This window comes from Octopus bimaculoides, chromosome 28 (assembly GCF_046866305.1).
Source record: "Octopus bimaculoides isolate indiv1 chromosome 28, ASM4686630v1, whole genome shotgun sequence".
Classification (NCBI taxonomy): Eukaryota; Metazoa; Mollusca; class Cephalopoda; order Octopoda; family Octopodidae; genus Octopus; species Octopus bimaculoides.
Window position 1 is genome coordinate 20,000,764 of NC_142955.1, and position 26,113 is coordinate 20,026,876.

Genomic DNA, 26,113 nt, shown 5'->3' on the forward strand with positions numbered 1-26,113 from the left:
ATTTGACCTCAGACAGATAATAGGATATTTTTTTTTTTTTTAAATATCAAATAATGCTTTATATTTATGATTCACTTTTTTAAAAAAGGTTTCTCAATGACAACTTCTGGTATTGACATAAAAACGGCAAAGTCTCTCAGTCTTCATTTTATTGTTCACTATTTGTAAACAACTACGAAAAATTATTGAAAGAAATATTTAAAAATTCACAAATTTAAATATTTGGTACAAGATACTTTTTTAACATGCTTTTATTTATATGATTTTTTCATTCCATGTTTATCTCATTCATTGTTTGCAATATTCTATCTCTCTCTCTCTCTCACACACACACACTCTTTCTCTCACACACACACACTCTCTCTCTCTCTCTTACACACACACACTCACTCTCTCTTTCTCTCCAGGTTTCACTTTGTTCTGAACTCGCACCCTTCGTTAATTTCCGTATATATATACAGGTATGTAGATCTATTATATATCTATGCCTACTGTCAAGACATCACTGACTTCTTTCGTAGCTGTTCACCCTTCTAAAAGTCTATCCTCTGCCCCCTTTTCCAGGCCCTTCACATCAAGTATCCCAATTATTGATATGTCCATTATCCATACTGCTGTCAACTACCCAAAAGACCTATGATCACAGATGTTCCAACCATGAGCTTCCCATTTACTACACCAAAGGCTACATCGTTCAAAGATCCCTTTTAGTTTCTAGAACAAAGTGTAATTTGAAGATTTGGTTCTTATTTCCAGCACACTGGGTGGCCCTGTAGAGGCAGTCCTTTAGGGTCCATGTGTGCATGAAGCTGTAAGGTATCTGAACTTACTTGGTTAACTGTAAAGAGATGGAGTATGCTGCCTGACGTATGGCGTATGGTACGTCTGTTGCCATGGCTTCTGGCTGAAGGATGTGCATCACTAACGCCAGGCCACCAGCCAGCAGGAAGTCCTCACAGAAACGCTTGGCACTGTGCTGGACCCCAACCTCCTCACCTGTTGGCATCAATTTACTGCTCAGCACCTGCACAGAAAGAGAGGAGAAAATAACATGCCGTGGCTATGTATCTATTTATTTAGATAAACAGAGATACATACATATACATGTACACACACACACAACATATATACACACACACACACGATATATCAGGTGTTCTGAAAAACATGTATACACACATTGAATGATCATAAAGAAATTTTCAAAATTCAATAGAATCTACAGACAAAATTTGACATTTTTATGAATGCCAGATTCCAAACTGATGACCATTTCTAATCCAGACAATGTGAAGAAATGGACCCACAAACATCAAGAAACATTTCATTTGCCATTTGTACTCCATGGCTGGCCTCAGTTTGTTCACTGTTGCTGGTTACAAAGTGTAACATTTCATCATTTAAGCATCCCCATGATAAAAAGGCCCAGTGGTGTAAGGTCTGATGAATGTGGGGGGGGGGGGTATTCTACTGAACCCCCTTTGTCCAGTTCTAAATTAGAAGACTATATCTTGTGTTTGACATTTTACATTTTTATTTTTGGTGAACGCAGTCACTTATTCTCTCCCTCACACACAACCTAAAATAGATGTGAATATCACCTGACCAGAATTTGAACAAAAAAATAACAATTCATAATAAAAAGAAAACGGTTTCTTCAGTTCGAAATGACTTACTTCTAGATTGTAGAGAAGTCGAAATGCTGACATATCTGGCCCAGCGGCACTGAGCAACGAGCGGAGTATTTCGTGAGGGCTGAGTTTTGAAGAACTGACCGAAGGGGTGCACGATGTTGCATGGGTGGAGGCCTTTTTAGGACTCGACCGAGGACTGACATCATCTGCAGGACATGACTGTTTCACTTCCATCTAAACAAATCAAAACACTTAACAAATGAATATTTCTTTAAAAAACATAGAAACCAAATGTTTACTGGAAGGACATCACTGAAATCAACAACCAAATCAATGATTAAGAACTTTCAGACTTGTTAAAAAGGCCATGTTTTCTTCTCTTAAACTTAATAAAATTTCATTGAGAGAATCGTCGTCTTCAGCCATTGAAATAGTGTTGCTGTGTAATTGTTCATTAAAACTTTTTGCCTAATTAAGAAAGTTATGAGGAAACAAAGTCAAATGGGTATGGAGGCAGAGGAATGTTTGTTTATGTTGTTGGAAATGTGTTATTATATAGTTTCTTTTTGTTGTTGTTTAACCCTAGGTCAGCCCACACTGAACAGATCCATGATCAAGGGTGTTCCATATATCCAAACACCTCCAACTCTGTGCTTACATCCATCTTTCACTCACATCCTTGTTGATTCTACTCTCTTCTGTTTCCATGGGGATACAGGCTGCATTCGTTACTATCATTATTTATAAGATCACACAAGCAATCTGTCTTTTCACAGCACCTGATGAGAGCCAGAGCTCATGAAATAAAATATTCAGTTGTAGGGGAATGGAGTCTAAAGAAGTACCAAGCGTATCAACTCTTTCTCTCTCTTTGTCTTCAGACTTGTGTTACAACCATAAAGAATTCTGACATTTCAGGAACGCATGCTGAGAATCTTTGGTGGAAAATATCTTGCTATGGCTTATAGCATACCCTGTGGACTACATGTCTCAGGACGGTGTAAGAGTCATATATATATTCATCCCGCCTTTCCTCCCATTTCAAACCTACCAGGGTCGACTTTACCTTTCGTGGATTAGGGAAAGTCATTAGTGATACCGGTAACATACTAGGGGCAAGTTAATTCTGTGGCATAAAAGCCTCACTTAGAAACAGGTGAAGCCTTTATGTCTGTCAATGACATTTGAGTTTGATGTGACTTTTTAAACTTGATGAAATGATAAAGCCTTGGGCAATATACTCAACACCACCTCCCTTGCAACCTCACTTGTTTGCTTAGTTTTAAATAATGTTAAGTGGATGAGAGTTGAAGCTTCTCTTGGATGTGACACTTGTCTAACTTACTGGGGTGGATGTTATGCGACAGTGCTTATTGCAGGGGGGGGGCGGTAGAAAATGAAAAAAAGAAGTGACTCACTCGTTGACTGATGGAATCAAAGGCGTCCGATATGGAAGGGTCAGTAGGGATCAACATCAACAGCTTCCTCACCCGACATGTGATTCTGGCCAACGGCACCACAACAGGGGACACGGAGACAGAAAGAGAGAGAGAGAGAGAAAAAAGAGAGAGAAAGAAAGAGAGATACATTACATCGATATAAGAAAGGTTAAAGATGGTTTACATGTTACTGAAATATAGGAGAAGGGGAGGTAACTGTGAATGTTGGTGTTTGACACTAGGTCAGTGTTAATCCCAAAATGTTCCAGCCATGACCATCCCATCTTTTATTCTGGCATAGTGTATCTAGGACTACATTATCTAATGTGTCCTTCCTTACTGTTGTTGTTTAGCTCTGGGTCAGTGCTAATCCAACAAACTTATGACCAAAAATGTTCCAGCCATGACCAGCCCATCTTTCATTTAGATATAAGTGTATCTAGGACTGCATGTATCTATTGTGTCTTCTTCTTCTTCTCCTTGTTTAGCTCAGTCCTAGTTTAGGTGATAGTAGTAGTGGTGGTGGTGGTGGTGGTGGTGGCAAGGGAGAAACTGCTTCAAATATCCTGGAGAAATATACAGTACAATCCAGACGTGACTAAATGGTTGAGATGAAGGGTGGAAAACCCAGGGACAGACAGACATATAAAGGATACATAAATACATATTGATAGGTATAAATGGGCAAACATACATACAGAGACAAACAGACAGACAGAAAAAAAAACAAAAACCAGAGAAACATGGATAGCTGAAGCAGTGGGAAAGAAGGAAAAAGGCAAGCGAGAGAGAGAGGGGGGGGTAGAGTGGAGGGTAAGGGAAAGTGTGTGTGTGTGCTTACTTTGGCTCTTCCAGTTCAGCTAATTGATACAACATATCAAAAACTTGTCCACCAATCGCCATAATCACACCGGGAAGCATCTTCTCCTGAAAGCAATAACAAAAAAAATTAATGTTGACAAAGACATTGGACTGCTGAAGACTTGGTTTATGGATGAGTGGTGTCTGTTAGATTTCAAGTGATTCTGAGGAAATTGAGAAGAATTTAGTAAAAATAACTTTATTGTAATTAAGCTGACATTTGGAACAGAAATTAATTTGGATGGAAGAATTGAAGATAATTTTAAAACAGGAAGTTTGTACGATCGAATCAGGGAGAATTCCAGGTTGGTGTGAAAAGAGTTAATTGCTGAAGAGTGCCACATTTTCAGGACAATGACACCAGCACCACTGCTAGTACAGTGTCTCCCACTTGTGTTGGAGCTCACCTTATCATTTAACCCTGTCAACCACATTGTATCTTCTTATCCCTAACAAGACCCCCTATGAAATATTTTCAAATTTCTAATTTCCACCAACAGGAAATTGCAGAGAATGGCACGGCCAGCTGGGGCAACGATAAAACACACCTCATGCCATTTGTAAAGGAGTGAATGATAGAAAGGGCAAACAGCTGAAGGAACCAAACTGAAAATGGAACACTCGGGTGAGAATGTGGTCTACTGACCTTTTAAGGAGGTGTGAATAATAATTTCAAATAAAAAACTGATTTGGACAATTAGGACCTATCAAACCCAGTCAGGCATGGAAAATGATCGAGAAATGACAGAATTCCTTCTCTGTTCAAATATCTTCCCCCATACAATCACTGGTATCTCCCATCAAGGTTAGCTTTCAACGGTAAAACATACAACAGTGTTCACATTAGTGATATACATATTTACACTGGTAATACAACAGTTATATACCAGTGATGTATATATACACCTGTCGTACTCCAGTGACACCAAGTGATGTTTTGCTGAAGCCAAGTGTGTTGTGTATTATGGCCAGAAAACTAAATTCTACATTCCCTCAGGTAAGCCAACTGGAATTGGTGAATGTTTACTCAGACAATTAGTATCCTTTCCAGTGGGGGGAAGGGGTTATCTGGCATTTGCTTTGCACCAATGCTAAGAGACATGTCTGAGAGGGATTGATTAAATGACAGTAATTAAAGGGTCATTAGTATTGATGAGGAAGTAACGACAATAATTAAAACTTAGTTCACATGATTTCCAATTTGTGGTTGTATATAAACAACAATAGTCGTTAATGATGGTCAACTCTATTTAATTATGTCTAATTAATATATATGCATGCAGGGCCAGCATTAAATCTAATTAGTAAAAAATACCATAACAAGGAGACTGATGGAGTTTGATGATCTCATCCCATGATTCCATTTAGCATTTTTAATAGTTGGGTAGTTTGGTGAAAGGTTATCGGGAAAAAGTAATAATAATAGAAAACAGTGAAGCTCACCTGATCCAAATCAAAATTCTGTTTAGATGATGGACTGGCATGGGGCTGGAAGGAAACGGATTTCAAACAACAAAATTAAACACCTACATGACAGGTAAAATGCACATACATAATTTCTGCCCCCCCCCCCTCTCTAAATTACTCATGCAACAGAAATTTGAAAAGGAGTTCCTTCCTCTTCTCCAGCTTCATTTTACTTTAATCTTTTGCCAATTCTACACCTAAATGCTACCCTCCACAGACACATCGCATGCCTCTAAAGTCACTCGAGGGCCAGGTGTCTGCCACCCAACAACCCTCAACACAGAAGAACAACAAAAACAACAACAACAGCAAGAATAATCCTTTCTCCCACATGCACAAGAGCAGAAATTGTGGGAGAGGGGACCAGCTGATGACAGTGACCCCCATGCTCAACTGGTACTTACATTATCAAGTCTAAAAGGATGAAAGGCAAAGTCGACCTCAGCAGAATTTGAACTCAGAACATAAAAACGGACAAAATGCCACTAAACATCTTGTCCAGCAATGATAACGATTCTGCCAGCTCTCCACATTAATGGTGATCATGATGATGATGATGATGACTGTTTCAAATTTTGGTACAAGGCCAGCTATTTCAAGGGGGGGGGGGGTAGTTGATTACACTGACCTCAGTATTTGACTGGTGCTTTATTTTATCAACCCCAAAGGGATGAAAAGCAAAGCTAGCCTTGGCAGGATTTGAACTCAGAACCTAAAGAGACACAACAAAAGCCACAAAGCATTTTCTTTTTTCTGATTCTGCAACAGTTCTACCAGCTCACCACCTTTATAGTTTCTAATTTAGTCACAAGGACAAGAGTTTTGAGGGGAGGGGCCTATACCAACAAGTACTATATTTTATTGAAACCACCCCCACCCCAGCCCTGGGGCCTCAAACATTGACGGCAATACAAGGACAAAAATAAAGAGCACAACAAGTGAGATTTCCATCGAATAAGGAGAGGAACAAAAGCTGAACAAAAAGGCGGGGGAAGCATCGAGGAAAACAAAGTTTACCTGGTCAAGTCGTAGACATTCTTGAATCTGGAAAGATTAAAGAGAGTACAGAGTGAGTACGAGGTTTACAAGTTCAAACCCCAGTGGAAGCTACTCCAATTATTTCAAGAAATAACTTGATTAAAAGTCAATCCTACATCACAATCTTGTCACATTAGAGCAGCATTGTGGAGGGCATAGATTTCCACAAGCAAACGAGATGTAATTTTCAGATGACAGGGAGTAATAACGAAACTGGCTGACCAAGGGCCAGTGAAATTGAGATACAAAATCTTTGACTTCTCCAATTTATAGGAACACTGACTCCATCTCTTCCATTTCTAATTAAACTAATTATATTTTCCTTATATTAAATAAAAACACACAACATATATGACCATTATAAGTCACCTGGCCATTTTTTAGCATCTGAACTAATTAAGGTTTTAAAAGGCCACAACTATGTTGTGATGGCTTCTTTTATACTTTCATGAAAGGCAACACCTGGCCTAGTGGTTAGAGTGCCGGGTTCACAATCACAAAACCACAGGTTCATTTCTAGACCAGGGCAACATGCCATTTCCTTGAGCAAGGCTCTTCATTTCACATTGGTCCAGTCCACTCAGCTGGAAATGTGTACCAGCCAAGTGTTGGTGCAGCTCTCTCTCATCTTCAACGATCTGCAGTATTAAGGAGATAAGGGCCAAGATGGTGTCTCTATCTGCTTGTAACTACAAAGGCCCCTAAAAAGAAATTAGTGATCTACCCCTCCCCCAGTCAAAGTCATTTGTGAGTGACAGCTAAGCTTCATCTATAGAAAAAGTTACAAAAAAAATATTTGACTAAAAAAGCCGTTTTTATCAAAAGTTGTAAATTACAAGAGAAACAAAAGGTAAAAACGTGAAAGAAAATCAAGAACGTCTTTGTTGACCGTTTCGAAACAGTAAAATCCATCCAAATTAAACATTAACGATTGAACACCTAAACTCACTTAACGAATGACCGTTTTAACAGACACAAACTTAATTAGATACATAAAAACCTTTGTTTTTCAGATTAACCCCTGTTCTTAACATGTGTTGTCTTTGGTTTAATTAATTATGAAAATAATGAAGAAATTAGCAAAATAATCTGGTATTTGGAACATAAATTAACAGGGAGTTTTGATGGGAGCAGGTTTTAATTAAGCACTTTTTAAAACAGCAAGTTTGTATAATATAACCAGGAGTGGTCTCAAGGAGTTTTAAACCTTGTTGGAATCTAAAATTGAAAGATTACATAAAATATAAATTATACTGTAAAATATTGAAAAAGCTATCTCAACATTTATCCCAGAAACCTTGTATTTATAGAATAGGGGTTAAATCAAAGACCTTAATCTGAAATTGACTAACATTTTCTTCTAAGAAACAGAATTATTTCTAACAGGTCCTAATTCATAGAAGCCCTTAAATCTGATTTCATTATTTTCAGTGGAAAAAAGAAAATCATTATTTGAGAAATTGGAAAATTCTAATGCATTTTGACTCCAGTTAACATTTAACTGGAGTCAGAGTCAATACGGTCTGACTGATTGTGACTCTAGAAACACAATATCTGTTTTAGGTGACACCTTTATAGAAATGGAAAAGGTGTCAGATGTGATGAAACAACCAAATTATAGGGTAATGTCAGCTGATCAGGTTTTGAAGTCATCCTATTGTGGGCCCTCATCCTTATTGCGGTGATGAGGTTAGGGTTTTGAGGGTTAGCAACTTAAAGAACAAAGAATATGTAAATATGGGGCCAGGCTTGAGGGAGATTTAGCTGCTACATTGAAAGAGTGCAGTGGTGGTGTAGAGGGTCTTTTAATGCCTTTGCAGGTTGACAGCAACAACGGTCAGGGGGAGAGGGAATAGGTTGTGTGTGATGGTTGTGCAGGAGGAGGGAGTATGCTTGTGGTGGTAGTGGGAGAAGCTGTCATGATAATGGAGGTGATGGCAGAGGTGCAGTGAGATCGCTACAGCAATAAAACCCTGCAAATGTGCAGAATTAACAGCACCCCCACCCCACCGCCAAACCACATTCAGTAATCCAAAGGTAATAACCCACACTTACTTCTTTCACCTGGTTGTTTGATGCAGCGTTACTGGCAGAGCAGATACGCACTTGCAGAATCTGGTTGTCTTCAAAGTCTAATTGATGCAGCAGTTTCTGGTCCTTGTTACAGCTCAACTGGAAAAATCAATGGCAAAGTTCGTTAGAGAAACAAGACAGATTAACGAGGTGACAATTGAAAACTGGGAGAAGAGGGAAGCAAGCACAGAATAGCAGAAAGACTCAGGCCTGTAAATTGATTGACGAATGGTTTGTTATGTTGCTGGGTGGCTGTAGACATGACTGATGACTGGTTAACATGTTCACAGCCACAAGGTTCACAGTTCAATCTCATTACATGGCACTTGAAGCAAGTGATTTTATCAATCCCTTTAGATGGAATGTGACTTAATCTAAAGGGCCATCCTTGTCCCACTGTATTGAGTTAAGTGATTTCTACCCTAGCCCCAGACCACCGAGCAAGGGCTAAAAGCAACCCCATCAGATAGGATGGGACACAATACACCACTCAGCTTTCGATGTCATCAGTGGGGTCCAGCAACAAACATTGACAGCAGTTCCTCAATAATTTACGGGACGAGGTGGTTTCCCCTTTGCTTATCTCTCTCTCCTGGAATCCCTATAAAAGGGATGGCTGATGCTGTGGTTCCTCATCTGACAAAACCATTAAATAAATCATGTCACATGTTATTGGTGTTAATTATTTGATTTATCAAGACGTAAAGCATCATCATCCTCATCATTTAACATCCGTTTTTCCATGCTGGCATGGGTTGGATGGTTTGACAGGAGCTGGTAAGGCTGGGAGCCACACCAGGTTCCATTGTCTGTTTTGGCAGGGTTTGCTATGGCTGGATGCCCTTCTTAGTATGCCAACCACTTTACAGAGTGGCACTGGGTTGCTTTTTATAGAGCACCAGCACCAATGGGGTCACCAAACACTTGCAGGACAAAATTCCTTGGCTAGGAGAGGGGAGTAGTATTGAAGCAGGGGTGGCTTTGTGCAGGTTGAGAGAACTGAAAGGTATAGTGGTGACAAGGATAGGGGTCTTGTTGCAAAGTCAATACAGGGATATCCCAGTTGGAAAAGAAAAAGAAAACAAGTTAGAGAATAAGAAAAGAGAGTGAGTGAAGGAGGACTAAAGGAGGACTGGGGTGGCAACCGACTGGAGTCTCAACACAGGGATTTTTGCTTTTTTTTTTTTTGCATGATACTGGTGAGGGAGACATTATCACCATGGTGACTGGAAGATAGACACCCCCCACCCCACTTCCACACCAAACTACACAAAATGCAGAACAATTGTGCAAATTACCAAAAAACAAAGTAACACAAACTATAAAAAAAATAAACAAGCAAAAACAGTTTACTTACAAGTTTCTCATTTGCATAAATCTGAATTTGATCAACAAACTGTCGGAGATGGTTGGCAATCTTGATCCTCACCAACGCTAACATTTCATTACTATGGCTCTACAGATAGAAACAAGATTAATGCATGAAGATTAACGTATGAAGAATAACGTATGAAGAATAATGTACAAAGATTAACACATGAAAACTAAAACACAGATTAATGTATGAAGATTAATGCATGGAGATTAATGCATGATGAAACTTGAGACAGGAATACAGAGAGGAGAGAGGAAAGGCGGGAAAGAGCAGGAAGAGACTCAGGTGGGTGGGGGCAGCTAGAGACATGCAAGAAGAAATAGAGGGACAAACATAGAGAGATATAATGGGGGACAAAAAAAAAAAAGGGCTGGCATCAATACTGACCATCAAGACAAACTCTTGCTTCTGTAATTCTGATGAGATGAACAGATTAATCTGTTGACCCTGGAATGAAGTCCCATGGGGTAGGATACTGCGCGGACTTACATGGACCTCCTCCACGTTTAGGATGTACGCCTCAGCTATCCACAATAAACGTTCTATGTTCAGCAGCTTCACTGGTCTACAAAACACACAAACACAGGTTCAAATCACGTTACAGCCGACAGTACTAATATGCTTAGTATCACCACCACTCCTAAAATACATGGATGTGTGTATATATGTATTTATATACATCATCGTTGTTGTTTAATGTCTGCCTTCCATGCTAGCATGGGTGGGACAGTACCACCAGCACAAGACTTCTGTGATGGTTGTGGCAGGATTTTTACAGCTGCATGCCCTTCCTATAGTGCCAACCACTCAGCAGAGTGGACTAAGCATGCATGTAAATACTTACAAGGCACAGATGTGGTGGTGCGGTAAGAAGCTGGCTTCTCAACTGCATGAGTTCAGTCTCACTACATGGGTAAGTGCTTTCTACTGGGCCAATCAAAGCCTTGTGAGTGGATTTGGTGGATGGAAACTGAAAGAAGCCTGCTGTATACATACATACATGTGTGTGTGTGTGTATCTTTGAGTTTGTGTTTGACCCCAACCACCACTTGACAACCGGCATCGGTGTGTTTCTGTCCTTGTAACTTAGTGGTTCAGCAAAAAAGACTGATAAAATAAGTACCAGGCTTAATAAAAAAAAGTATTATGGTCAATTTGTCCAGCTAAAATTCATGGTATTGCACCAGCATGGCTATAGTCTAATGACAAGCAAGTAAAAGATGTGTGTGTGTGTGTGTGTGTGTGTGTGTGTGTGTGTGTGTGTGTGTGTGTGTGTGGTTTGTTTTGGGATTAATTTGGAATTCTTTTCTCTTTGGCAGAATCAAAGTCAATCACTGACAAAGTGACGAGACTCTTTTGTGTAACTCAAGACAGTTCTTGGGGGTTTGTTGTTAGCTGCATTGGTTGAGGGTGTGTATGTGTGTGTGTGTGTGTGTGTTTTGATGCATTCATTCACCCAGGGACCTCAAAAGGAGAATCCTTGAAAATTATGACAAATTTTCACTCTTTCTCTGATCGATTGTACGCAGACAATGTAAAACAATTTGCTTTGAAGAAGCCAAGTATTTAGCATGGTTTTTGAGGTTGGATGTTCGTCGTAGCACCAACCACTCCAAGAGTGCAATGGGTGCTTTTATGTGCCACAGGCACGGGTGTCAGTTGCATGACACTAATATCTGCCACAACTGTATTACTTTTAAGCTTGAAGGTTTCAAAGTTGTGATTGCTTGTTTTTAATATGGCATTGCAAGGTAGGTGGGAGAGGCTGGATCTGGCCAGTCTGAAGATAAAACAGAATATTTGGGCTGGATATGGGTGGTTGAAATGCTAAAGGGTTATCAGCCAAGTGGAAAAAAAAAAACCAAGTTTTCTTACATACCGGAAGTAAATGGGGTCCCGGGAAGGGGGCCGCCTGGTTTCAACTGTGACTGGATTCTGGTCAGTTTTATTGGCACAGCTGAGAAAGAGACAGAAAATAGAAAATTCTTAAAGTTGAACGTTCCACACAATTCTATGAACACAAAATGTTCTGCAATATTGAGCAGACACTCATTATCTGTTAATGAAATGTTAAAGTTGATCAATTCACATAAAAAAAGGGACAGCAACACACATTCATTGAAATATGAAGGTTGATCAACTCATCACCACCATCACTGGCTGGTTTAAGGTCCATTTTTCCATGGATCAGACAGAATTTGTTGAGGCAGACTTTCTACAGCTGGATACCCTTCCTGTCACCAACCCTCACCTGTTTCCAAGTAAGGTAATATTGCCCCTTGGCCAGACGTGTTTTCACAGAAGATTGGAAATGAATCTCCACTTTTAAGATGGAGACATTCATTTCATAAACATCATGTAGTGTCCAGACAAAAGAAGATGGACACACACACGGGTGCGTGTGCTTATGTCTCTGTGTGTGTGTGCATATACACACGCATACATATGCATATATATATATATATATATATATATATATATATTATATATATATAATTATGTGTATTTCTTCTATCTTAATGAATAAAAATTCTTCTGAATTCCAATTCTCTAACAGTATTTTTTCAAATGAATCAAGTCATAACCTTATCCATCTATTGTTTTCATAATCGGTCATAATGTCTTACGTTTAAGATGATTCCCATGCTTTCCCTGATGAGAAGGTTACAATTTTAATATCAAAGATCCCTATGGATCACACAGGTTGTAATCCTTTGAAACATATGTAGGAATAAAGTATGCAATTATAACATGCGTTTTCTCCATTCCTTAAATTCTTATAGATATATATATATATATATATGTGTGTGTGTGTAATGAAGTCAAAACCCAATAACAATATTTTGAAATCACTCAAAATATTATTTGGTTTGATGTCATTGTTATAATTGATACAACTTGAGGCCAGCACAAGGCAGCCTGTCCTGACTCCATTTAGAGGGGGACTCGGACAAGGATTTCAAGAAGTCTGTTCTATTCGACTCAAGTCAAAAAACTGCTAATCTGCATCGCTTCTAAGCAAGTATATAATAATAATAATAATAATATAAAATGGAGAGTTTGAATAGAGCCAAATCAACTCCATAATGTGTGTAGTACTAAGTGTATATTAAACACTAATAGCAACAACACTACAGAATCAAATTACAGTAAATTCAAAGATAGATGGATAAACCAGAGGAAGCTTGGATGTAAGACATCCCTGGAAAGAGCAATCCCTTTCTTTACTCAACCTCATACATACATATATATATATATATATATATATATATATATATATATATATATATATATATATATATATATGAAGAAGAATTATTGCCATTATTAATAACATTAATAAGGTGGCTAAGCTTTATAATAATGTTTTTGGAGCATTGGCTCTGATTTTATCAAGTGGTATTTTATACCCTCCTACTGCTACTTCCAGTAAATAGTGGTGCATCGTTGCATCACAAGTGGTACACCATCGGTTACAGCTATGAGGTTTCCAGCTGAGCTGAACAACAGAACAGCTTGCTTGTAATTAACATGCAAGTGGCTGAGTACTCCACAGACACAGCAAATGCACTGAGAAGGCTTTGGTTGACCGAGGGCCAGAAGGGGAAGACACTTGACCACGGTGTCGCACAATGGGGCAGCGAAAGCAGCGAGAAAGTGAAGGATGTGGAAATATGAAAGACAAAAGAGAAACATTGAAATAATTATGGTGGAGAGGATCAGTGGAGGTGGAGTGGAGTTAAGGTGGAGTGCAGTAGAGGTGGAGTGGAGTGGAGTTGAGTGGAGTGGAAGTGAAATTTCCTGACTTACTTGGATGGTACAGTCCCAGAAGCAACATCTGGTACAATGACAGCAGTTAGTATTTTAGTGGCACTGAGAATCACTTGGCCCAGGGCGGAGCCACCAATTCCTATCCGGGCCACCTGAAATAACAATAACAACTCTTGTTAGTTTCACATTAAATTAATTACAGATTAATTAACCAAAGTTATACAGCAGCAGTCCTTAACGCTGATTACTGCTTCCCCTCAACACTTCAACAATTCACCATCCTGACTTCCTCACCATGACCACCACAGAAGAAAAGGCCAGTTTGCCTAGAACCCTGTCACAAAACATCTCACTGACCAATGCACTTTACTAACCTCCAGTCTGTTGTAACATTCTGTGATGAATTTTTTGTGAAGGTTCACAGGATCCTGAAATGAAAAACAATGCTGCATTAGAGAAACAGTGAATGGTTGCCAACCCATAGCCTACCACCATTCACTTGCACTCAGCCTCTCCTTCATTCAACAATTCCTGCTCTAATTCGTTTTTCCTACAACATTTCTTGCATCCTTACTTGTACCTGCCCCTAACTTTTAAACCGTAGCCCCCCCCCCCCCCAGTCCACTTCAGGGCACACTCACACAATACTGCAGAGTGACAGACAGTAGAGTTATGTAATATATTGAAAACAATACAAACAAATTGAGAGATACATGTGCTCAGGGAGAGGACACCAGTCTGCAGGTAATCTGACAAGTTCAACCAATGAAGGAGACCTCTACATGGAAGCCAAATATGCAAGAAATAGCAGCCAAATCTCCCTGAAACACACACCCTCTCTGTGTGTGCATGTATGATCCAACAAGAGAAACCTCTACATGGTAGCAAGACCCATCAAAAACAACAGCCAAATCTTCACATCACGCCTTAAATCACCTTAAATAAGAAACGGACACATTTGATGATGTAGTCATCCCTACCCACCACGAAGACAAGACGTTGGACAGTCTCTCAGCCACTTGTCGGTCTTTTGTCCTCTGCTAAACACTGCAACAAAGAAAACTGTCCCTCTTTATGTTGTCACATCATTTTAAAGGTGGACGCTCTTCCTGTCACCAACCAATTTACAGCGTGATTGGAAGGGTGTTGTGTATTTTATCCTGCCACCAACACTAGAGAAGATATCAACCCCAGCATTTTTATTAAGGACTTGTCATGCCTTCAGATGGGTTGCCCAAGGTTTGGTTCTACACTCAACACCTCCTCAATTTGATCCCCTATTTGAGATGTAAAAAAGAAAGATAAGGTTTAAAATTCAGGTCCTGCATTTCACAGTATTGTATACCTTTTTTATTTTAGGAGTTAAATTTGAATATGACATGTCAAGGAGTAATTGGATGGCTGCTGCTGCTATCGTCTCATTTGGGGTGTTCAAACAGGTCTCCCAGAGGAATTCGAGTCCACACAGGTCCGGTTTCTCAACAATCTGCAAAGAAAACATTAACGTGACTAACAATTGCACAACCATGTTAAATGTGATTCTAAAAATTACAACTACAAAGTTAAATGTGACTATAACAGATGTCATAATCACATATGAAGAGCTGATATGAAAGGGGTCCTCCCCACACATCAAGGGCTACAAATAAAATCTACACATTTTAAAATAGGGTTTAAGGTGTTACCTGTGTTATTTTGTTGGGCCTCTGATAGTGAAAGAAGGAAGGGAGAAAGTGATCATTTATCCTCAAACCAGAGGTAAAAGGGTCAAATACTTCTCACAAAAAGGGTTTCCTTTACGACCCACATCACACTAAACAAATGCTAAAAGTTACAAGAAACCATTATCGTCTTTTTAAATATTTTACAAGAAACAAGCATTAAAAATGCTTTAAAACAGTTGATGGGTGCATGTGTTGCACCTTACACCAATAAAACCTTCTTGCATTTCTTGACTTGCTTAAAAAAAACCCTCACAAAAACCCCTGCAACCCTCGCACGTATTGTGACACAGAGCCAAGGGTGGCAGTGTTAAACGGTGGCTCCAGTGAGCTTCCGCAGTTTCCATTATTCAAAAGGCTTGGGTTGCCTTTTGAACAATGTGGAAGCCATACCTTATACTGAGATTGAACCTGCAATCACACAGTTGTAAGGCAAACTTCTTAACCACGCCATGAGGTAATAAAATCTACACATCTGGAGTCATTCAGTCATGTAAAAATAACAGCAAAATTCTCCTCAAATCTTAGTACTCTGTCTTAAAAATATGACGGAGCATTCGATAACAGACTCTTAGGTACACTATGCCTGGATAAAAGATGGGATGGTCATGGTTGGAATATGTGCAGGTGAGGGGGAGGAGCAGCACAATATAAAAAAATCTGAAAACTCACCAAACTAAGGCCTGTAGAAGATTTCTTCAGTTTATGCTCATAAAGGTTGGCAGATTCAAAAAAGTTCTTCACACAGGTAAAGCCTAGCAATTAAGATGAAGACGATGATGATGCTGCTCATACAATACATACATATAAATATATACATACACACACAAACATATATGCAGACAGACAGATATCTACACGCATATACACACACAATGTTCACTGAATTTAGTTCATGTGAAGTGGATTTCTTTCATATGTAGCACTCAATACATGCTACAAATTAGATTGTTTTTATTATTTCCTTTAAGGACACGCAAACAGGAGGCTGTGGGGATCAAGAAGTGGATGGAGCCCCATGAGGAAGCAGTGTTTATAGGGGATTCACCACCAGTTCACTGCAGCCCCGGGTGCTACAGGAAAACAATGAAGGCACCCTTAGGCCAGCAGTGTTGATAGGGGATTCACACACACTTGACGTGGGGCAAAACTCAGCTGATGTCAAAAGCAACAACACTGGTTTCACCAAATTTCTCAAAGTCAAGCAGTCAGGAGTGAATGCCGTAAGAAATCACCAGTGGATGAAGTAGTAATGGATTTGAAATCATATTGCCAGATAGCTACAATGAGACCACTTTCATTTCACAGTATCAGCCAATTAAGCAACTCATCAAGCCATCGTGTTATTCAACTTTCTAGAACTTTCTCATTGAGCCCTAAATAAAGGTGGGGTTTTTTTGGCAGCTGCTTGACATCTCCAGTCTCATGGCTGTTAGAAGACACAGATTTTCTCATCCTGCATATAGCAAGACTATTTTCCCCATGGTGAGGGGGACCAACCACACATTGCTTCTATACCAGTTAAATTGTCATAGATCCCAGTAGTATGTGTCTCCTCATGAGTAAGTGTTGTTGTTAGTTTTGGTCAAAAAACCAACACAGAAAATACTATGTGCAGTAAAGAAATCTTCTGTTAATTGTTTGTGAGTGTTGTTAATTACTTCTACATGCAGTCCTCGAAAACACCACTTCACAACAAGGTTTCATAGGATCTGCAATGGTGGTCATTTAGCAGAAAGAAAAGTGTGAGGTATCAGAGAAGGCTGTTGTTGTTAATGGCTGAGTCCATCACATTTCGGATGTGGGGAGTGAGTGTGATAGTAAGAGAGTGGTCAGGGTGTTGGACCTCTTGAGAAACTGACCGACTGTAGAGAGAGAGATTGAAGAGTTTGGTGAAGAAAGACGCCGGTATGGAATGGCCGGTTCAAGTATAAAGGAAGGGACATGATGAGGGCCTTTTTGTAGCAACCAGAGGTATTTTCATACTTGGCCCATATATGTACGTATATAAAGTGATGAATCCCTGAAGTGTTCAAGCAGATTTAGCTTATGTGCACAGGATGCAGGTGGATGCAAAAATGGCAGAGGTTTCCATCATGGGATTATAGTATTACACAACCATTATATTTTAGGGATGTAAGGAAAAAGGGATTCAGTAAAGATGGAGGATGTCCTTAAAACAGAGAACCAAAATCTTGAGCTGCAGATTGGGAGGGAGGAAAGAGTGTGAGCATTACGCGGCACACAAGCACCCATCACATTGCAGGAATCATGATGCTGGGTAAATAAAAAAAAGGTGGTTGTTATTGTAAAGGATGGGAGAAGATCATCTGCTGTTAAACTGTTGAAAGAAATCTGAGGAATTCGTTTTAATAGCAAACTGAAACCAAACCCATTCAAACCACAACAAAAAGTTGGATATTAAGAGAAATTGGAAAAAAAAAAGAAAAAAGAAAAAGAAATTCTTTGAACGAAAATTACTGACCTTTTTCACTGAGAACCGAAGGATCTAATTTGAGCAGTTCTTTCTGGAACAACTGGCTGACAGCTTCAGAGTCTAAATCCTCAATTCCACGACTGAACCATTCGTAACATGTCTAAAACAGAGAACCAACAGTCAGACAAATTGGTCATATTCATTGCCAATGGTAAGATATACATAGACATCAAGGAACTATCTACAACATTGTTCCATCAGTCAATATATGAAGAGAAGTTATGCTTCTAACAACCTCAACAATGGAATAAAGGGAAGTGGGGAACACTTACTGAGAGAAACAGCATCCAAGTTTCCCTCAAATCACACCCGACTATTTTGTGTTTGTATACATGTGTGTATGAACTAATGAGGCACATGGTTCAGTGATTAGAGCGTCAGGCTCACAATCATGAGGTAGTGAGTTCAATTCTCGAACTGGGCTCTGTGTTGTGTTCTTGAGCAAGACACTTTATTTCACATTGCTCCAGTTCACTCAGTTGTAGAAACGAGTTGTGACGTCACTGGTGCCAGGCTGTATTGGCCCCTTTGCCCTTCCCTTGGATAACATCAGTCATGTGGAGTTAAGATATTGGTATGCAAGGGAGACTGCTGGTCTTTGATAAACAACTTTGCCCACACTTGTGCCTCGGAGAGGAACTTTCTAGGAGCAATCCCATGGTCATTCATGACCGAAAAGGGTCTTTATGAGCTAATAAGGTAAACTTCTACTAAGGAGCTAGACTTGGTAGAAATAGCAGCCAAATCTCCCCCAAATTACAAGGCAATCAGACAGAATGAAAATCTTCATTATGCTGAAACAATGTTATAGAATACAGTATTTGTAGAGGTGGTGCTAGTAGTTTGTGGAATTAAGAAAGAGGATGGGATTAATATGAGAAAGTTTAATAATGGGGCTGGAGATGGGTAACAAGAGACCTGTGGATTGTACAGGAATAATGAACAGGATGTTTAGGGGACAGGGGAACTGAATGGAGAAGGAGAGATCTACGGGGTGTGGAGGGATGTGTGTTTAATGTAAGCACAAGAGCTGAATGTCTTGGGAGGGGTCTTGTGCAGAGAAAGGTTGTCATGGAAACAGAGTAATTGATGAGAAAAAGGAACAAAAGAGTATCGGAGGAGGGGAACTAGTGGCATAAGAAATGAGAATGCTAGTAAAGGAGGGGATGGCTCCTAGAGGTCACTCTAGCAGAGCTGACCTCAAAGAGGTTTAAGGACACAACAAAAAATGGGGTGGCGTTAGAGAATGTTATGTTTGTAAGACACACAAAGTAAACAACTCACCTCTTTGTCCCAATCACAAGCCTCGACATTAGCAACCAACGTACTCCAAATTTCCCGAGCTCGGTTCCAAGTTAAAGTCTGAATACCGACTTGAAGAATATACTGCAGGAAGTTCAGATGAGTTGACACATACTGGAGAGGAAGAGAGGAAGAGAGAGAGTGAGAGAGAGAGAGATCACCATCATCATCATCATCATCGTCATTTAATGTCTGTTTTCCATTCTGGCATGGGTTGGATGGGTTGACAGGAGCTGATAAGAATTGAGGGCAGACATCTTCTTCAGTCATGTTCTCATTCAACTTTTAAATTTCATGTGGAAAGGAAAGAACTCTTCTCCAGCAAATTTATCATAAGCTGGGTAACTGTTGCAGAAATGCTAAGGGCAAAGGGACCAACCCTAAACATGTGCAACGGATTGGAGGACAACACTTAGGTGAGGGCTTGTACCCTTAATGGTCAGGGTGATCCTGGATTGGCCCTAATTGGAGGTACAGGAAGACTGCTTCACCCATGTAATCACATACTTTGTACAGTTTGTATCACGTCTTTCCCCATGAACTTGATTTTTAATGTTAACCCCAACAAAAACTGTAACCTGCCTTTTTAAATGTTCCCCTCCTCATGCCAAATGAAATTATTATTCCCTTCTCCATTTCTTTTCTGGCAGAATTCATTACTTCACTGGATAAAATGCTGAGGGACATTTTGTCTGTCTTTGCATTCTGAGTTCAGATTCTGTTGAAGTCGACTTTGCCTTTCATCCTTTCGGGAGTCGATAAAATAAGTGCCAATGGAACACTGGGGTCGATGTAATCGACTTACCACCTCCCACCAAATTTCAGGCTTTGTGCCTATAGTAGAAAGGATTATTATCATCATTATTATTATTACTATTATTATTATTAATGTTATTATTAAGGTGGCAAGCAGGTAGAATCGTTAGCATGCTGGACAAAATGCTTAGCGATACTTCACCTGTTGCTATGTTCAGAGTTCAAATTCCACCAAGGTCAACTTTGCCTTTCATCCTTTCGGGGTCGATAAAATAAGTCCCAGCTGAAGAGTGAGGTTGAATGCAATCAATTCCCTTCCCCAAAATTGTGACCCTTGTACCAAAATTCAAAACCAATATTATTAGAGAAGAGAGTTGGCAGAATCGTCAAAGCATCAGAAACGATGCTTTGCAGCAATATTTGTTCTGGTTCCTGATATTCTAATTTCAAATCCTGCTAGGGTCAACTTCACCATTCATCCCTCCAGGGTTAATAGAATAAAGTACTAGTCAAATACCAGGGTAATCTAAGCCCCTATAAAGGGTGATGGGCACTGCCTTCTCTACCCAGGATCCAAAAAGAACAGAATAATGAAATACCTCAGAGTGTGTATAGCGACCATCAACTATAGTGGCAGGGTTCAAGTTACCATCAACACTTGCTGCCATCTTGTGGCATTTTAATAAACTTCCAGTCACTAGTTTCACCACATCTTGATTGCGATTGAGTTCATAAAGGATGCCCTGAAAGCAGAAAATAACAAAAGGTCTTGGATTTGGGTTTTCTTCTTCTTTTATGTAAATAATGGGGCAGAGGGTTCAGAATTATTATTGCAGTATAAAGTTATACAAAACACACACACACACACACACATGCATACATATGTATGTATATATAAATACATACATATATATATATAATACGTATTAAATTAAGAGAAGAAAATGGAGAATTAGTGGTTAATATTTATTTATTAATCAATTGATAATCATTTCTTCCTACAGCTGTTTCCTCTAACTAACATATATATATATATATATGTATATATATATATATATATATATATATATATATATACATATCCATCCGCACATATATACATCCATCCAAACACGCACACACAGCTTTAACCAAAAAATACTTCACTTACTTTGTCTGATTTGTTGAGATTCTGCTTGGAAATATTTTTACATAAATGCAGCAACTGTTTCAGGGCTGGCAACACCCAGGCACCCTGAAAAAAACCAAATACACACACAGACATCATCTCAACCCAATGACCAGACATCATAACAGGCAGTTATTGGCACTAAGGCCCTTCCAAATTTAAAAGACGTCTTCATAAAATCTAAACTAAAGCGTGAAGAGTTTAGGAAAATCGAACAAAGCCAGCAATGTCATTTTTTTTTAAACCTGCCAAAGTGCCCCACCGCTAGTGAAGTGAGGCAGGTTCTGTGCCTTCATGTAGTTTCCACCAGGGTTCGAACCAGTGAACTCTATGTTCACTGTTGAAATGTTTTAGGATGAGTTTGTGACAAGTTTTTTGCAGCATCCTGTATAGTTTCTTTAAGTTTTAAATTTAAACAGTTTTCTGGCAAACTGTATCACAAATTAATCCAGAATAATTTGAGAGCTATGCAATCAAAACGATTAAGAACCAGCAATTTGGATGGAAAACTTGACCATCTGGGAATGGTTTAACTCCACAGAGCAAATTAACAATTCAAACTCACATTATGATTCTAACAATTGGAACAGAACAGACCATGCTACAACATCCTCCACCATCAAGAGAATCTTCCACAGCTACGAGGAATGGTTTCCTGAGTTTTCTAGATGTGCCATGTTGTTCAATTGTTCATTGGTTTCGGTTACATAAGATTGAGGTGGCAGCAGGAGGAGGAGGAGGAGGATGAGTTACAGAAATCTCACCACAATATTAAGTTCTACTTAAGAATGAGAAGACATTTAAATGAAAAGAATAACATAAACATGTGTGTGTGTGTGTGTTGCATATGGTTATTCATGGTCTTAATGATAAGAGATGAGATATTTAATTAGGTGACATTTCATAAAGTCATTCAAATGGCAAATGTGAAGATGTAAGGAATCACCTGCCAAACATATCATGATGAACTAAACAAATCCAAACAATGTTTTACACAAAGACACCACAGGATGGACACAGGGTTTCATCAGGACATACACACATTAACACATCATATATATATGTGTGTGTGTGTGTGTGTGTGTGTGTGTGTGTGTGTATGTTTGTATGTAATAATATTAGGGAATAAAGAATTTATTCCAACCTTACAGGCAAAAATCGGTATAATATTATGCCAGGTTTCCTAATATATAATATATATGTATATAACTAATTTGGAGACGAACCACCACTCTACAACTCAGTCGACTCAGAACCCGTCCAAATCCATGCGGTGAGGCTTATACCATCTCATTATATCTAATATTTTAATCTAAAAATTTTAATCAAATAACAAATTACATAAATATATCATAGAAATATTAATTTAAAGAATTTAAAAGTCAAATTTATAAATTGGACAGTAAAAATTAATATGATAATATACAGTATGGAAGTATAAATGTGAAAAGTTAGTACTAGTACATAGACTAAACGCGTTTCATAGTTGAAATAGGATCATATAAAATCATAAGCAAATTCAATCCGAGTTCATTAGAACGGGGAAATGATTTTACTCCCAAATCAGTCACTGTTCAGGTCAAATCCCTAAGAAAATCCCTAAAATCATTCCAGGAATAAACATAAACATGAGAATTAAAAATATATATAAAGAGACAAAATCTGTAAACTAATTACCCTACATTAACGGTATTAATATAATTATTAAGAGTTACAATCTAAAAATATTATAGTAAACAAGGTTAAAACATTATGGAATAAGTAGATAATAGTAAAAAAATGTGTTAGTGTACAAAGTTACTAAAAGACAGATGTCAATATTGTTTATAAAATTAAAGTAAGAAAACAGGATTTATTTGCCGGTGGGTAACTGAAGAACGAAAATCAAAATGGCTGTCCTATAGAATTTATGGATCTAGTTTAAAACGGGGGCACCAGTTTTCATTAATGTTTTATGTAGTATTTTTGGTACCGAAAGACTTTCAAACTTCGTATACTTATCTATTTTGTGTTATAGAACAGAAAAAAATGTTTGTATTCGAATTTATTTCATGTAAAAAATTGTCTTATTTCGATAATTTCTACTAATCACTGACGTCTATTCAGTTGAAAACAGTTAGCGCTGTAACGGTGTATATCGTATTAATCCCCTAACCCGAACCCTAACTAGACTGTTAACCCTAACCCTAACTCTAGAATCCGAACTCTAAAATTGTTACACACATAGATACGCACAGCGTAATTTATTATATAATATATGCGTATAAATTACGATTAAACCGGATGAAATATGTCACAGGGAATAACATTTTTATGACCGCCCAGCAGTAACTCTATTCAGCTGAATAGACGTCAGTGATTGGTTGAAATTACAGAAATACGGCAACTTTAACATGGAATAACTTGCGAATTCCTTTTTTTTTGTTAAGAAAACTAAGAGTAAAAGAAGTTTTATATGACACATTCTACCAGTGTCCCAAGTTTCAAAGTGTTTCGTTAGTGTTTCGTTAAGAAAATACTGGTGCCCCCGTTTTAAACTAGATCCGAATTTATACTAAAAGGTCATGTGACAAATACAGCGTCAATTACCCAGAAGTACTTCTGGGTCACATGACCTTTTAGTATAAATTCTACAACACAGCCATTTTGATTTTAGTTCTTCAGTTACCCACCGGCAGATAAATCCTGTTTTCTTACTTTAATTTTATAAACAATATTGACATCTGTCTTTTAGTAACTTTTTACACTAACACATTTTTTTACTATTATCTACTTATTCCATAATGTTTTAATCTTGTTTACTATAATATTTTTAGATTGTAACTCTTAATAATTATATTAATACCGTTAATGTAGGGTAATTAGTTTACAGATTTTGTATGGTGCAATGGTTCGTTTCACTTTATTTTCTTAAGACAAAACATCCCCTTTAATAATTTTCCAAACTAAATCTGGAGGAAGGTACAACACACATGGCAGGTTTCTGAGACCAGAGATATTAGCATTTTGAAGAAGAGACATGTGCAGGGAGAGAATTCGAGAGGGATAACACTTTAGGGAAGAAGGACTGTGCACAGTAGTTAGTCTTGCATCAGAGGGTGGGGTTAATAACACATGTGATAGAAAGAGGAGAAAAGACTGAATGGCAAGGAAGAGAGGAGACAGGACAAGCCACTTGTAAGGAACAGAGACCAGAAGAGTAGCAGTAGAAAGGGGAAAAGGAAATGATGATGGATAGTGTAAGGGCCTTCTAAACTACACAGCTACATAGAGGTAGGGTTTGATCCTACAATATCCTGGTGTAAATTTACACATACCTTCTTAATGTCTTCCACACACTTCATCACATAATGTCGCTTCACCTGTTCCTTGACGATGTAAGAATCACTGAGAATGAGCAGGTGCTCATTAAGAGCTTGTTCTATGAGGTGGGTAGAAAGGGCAGGTAGGTGAGACAGGTCCCACAACAACTCTAACACCTGAAAACAACAACATTAGAGAAACATTAAACAAAATGCATTTTATGTTGGGGCCCACAAAACTGCTCGCTCCATTACCTCACTGTGAAATCAAATTGTTTTAGTGTTTCCTACAAAAGATTTGTCCATTTTGTAGAAGCGAACTGTAACAACCATTTCATTATTAATTGAAATCCCTTAATGTCCCTGCGGGTGAGGACACACAAGAACTGAAATATTTGGATTAGAAAGGATCAGCTTCAATCAAATGTCCAAATAGTGGTTGTTTTCTTACAAGCTAACCACATTTGTTGACATCCAGGTAAGAAAAGGCATTTTTTCACCCTCATCACATATAAAGCTAAGCATTTAAAACTCCTCTACAAAGTGTAAAATATTATCACACACTCCAAAGCCTTGTTCATCCCTCACTCTATTCAACCCTAACCCCATCTTTAAGTCTCTCTTCACACTCTCATTCCCTTCCATGAGCCACTGTCCTCTCTTACAATCACCTTCCTGTTCCTTGCTGTTTGAGAGTTTACTCCAGCACCCAATCGTTTCCTTCCTCTCGTCTCAGTCACCCATTATTTCCCCCCTATAACATGATACCTGTGCTTGCCTTTCTAGCATAGTTCGTTAGCCTTTTGACACCGAGCATTCAGTCATCTACCTCCACCTGCCCCTCCGCAATACTTCCTCTTTGTACTGGGAGCAATTTTCCCTTTCCTTATTCTAGTGATCTCTTTGGCCAAATCAAGTTAGAGACATAAACATACCAACACCAGTTGTCAAGTGGTGATGAGGAGAAAAACACAAAGACACACACACACAGATATGTATACATGTATATATATATATATATATATATATATATATATATATATATATATACACGTACATATATCTATGTGTGTGTGTGTGTGTGTGTGCATAGCATAAACAGCTGTCAGCTAATGAAGTTCCTAACCTAATTATTTCCTTTGTCATCTCAATTCTTACTCTTCTCTATTTCACTGATGCTTCACACAAAAGCTTTTGTTTATTGAGTTCTAACCCCAGGGTGTTAGCATCACAATGCCTAAGTGAAATGTTGAGATATAAATACAAACACACACACAAAAATATATTCCCATATCTGCTGCTTCATCTCTCATTCATTTATTTTTTCCTCTCACCAACTTTTTTCTTTTTCTCATCTTCCAATTTCTTTCCTCTTTCTTCTCATGAAGGACAAATGAGTGAAATGTCAAAACTCTTTCCTTCCTTTTAAGCATTAAACTAATACAGTATTTGGGTGTTAGTTTCAATTTGCATTTCTCCTTTAATCACTGAACTGGGTCCCATGACACTGCTACCATTTCCCATCAACAAATCCTCTGCTCCCTTTGTGCCTTGAGAGAAACTTTCCTTGCAAAACAGGGTTAGGGTTAGCAACAGGAAGGGTCCCCTGTCAGTAAAACAATGCCTCCAATATTATGTTGGCCAACTCCATTGCTAAACTGGAAGAGAAACAAACATACGATAATTAATCTTGCAATAATGTGTAAGAA

The 26,113-nt window shown here is 38.5% G+C and overlaps 1 protein-coding gene across 2 annotated transcripts in view; it reads right to left on the minus strand.

Annotated features, from left to right (window-relative positions):
• LOC106874073 (ubiquitin carboxyl-terminal hydrolase 24) overlaps nucleotides 1-26,113 on the minus strand; it is an 85,605-nt gene that overhangs the window by 37,408 nt on the left and 22,084 nt on the right. Inside the window, exons 14-32 of one of the 2 annotated variants that reach the window (XM_089343865.1) lie at nucleotides 24,420-24,581; nucleotides 21,085-21,168; nucleotides 20,534-20,677; nucleotides 19,161-19,292; nucleotides 17,865-17,976; nucleotides 16,052-16,134; nucleotides 15,004-15,144; nucleotides 14,033-14,086; nucleotides 13,698-13,810; nucleotides 11,767-11,844; nucleotides 10,275-10,452; nucleotides 9,870-9,968; nucleotides 8,495-8,611; nucleotides 6,419-6,445; nucleotides 5,378-5,422; nucleotides 3,915-4,000; nucleotides 3,053-3,137; nucleotides 1,677-1,868; nucleotides 831-1,024 (exon numbers count right to left, since the gene is read on the minus strand). In XM_089343865.1, the coding sequence (XP_089199991.1) occupies nucleotides 831-1,024; nucleotides 1,677-1,868; nucleotides 3,053-3,137; nucleotides 3,915-4,000; nucleotides 5,378-5,422; nucleotides 6,419-6,445; nucleotides 8,495-8,611; nucleotides 9,870-9,968; nucleotides 10,275-10,452; nucleotides 11,767-11,844; nucleotides 13,698-13,810; nucleotides 14,033-14,086; nucleotides 15,004-15,144; nucleotides 16,052-16,134; nucleotides 17,865-17,976; nucleotides 19,161-19,292; nucleotides 20,534-20,677; nucleotides 21,085-21,168; nucleotides 24,420-24,581 (2,126 nt within the window). The remainder of the gene's footprint in view (nucleotides 1-830; nucleotides 1,025-1,676; nucleotides 1,869-3,052; nucleotides 3,138-3,914; nucleotides 4,001-5,377; nucleotides 5,423-6,418; nucleotides 6,446-8,494; nucleotides 8,612-9,869; nucleotides 9,969-10,274; nucleotides 10,453-11,766; nucleotides 11,845-13,697; nucleotides 13,811-14,032; nucleotides 14,087-15,003; nucleotides 15,145-16,051; nucleotides 16,135-17,864; nucleotides 17,977-19,160; nucleotides 19,293-20,533; nucleotides 20,678-21,084; nucleotides 21,169-24,419; nucleotides 24,582-26,113) is intronic. The other variant, XM_089343866.1, reaches the window with a different exon arrangement.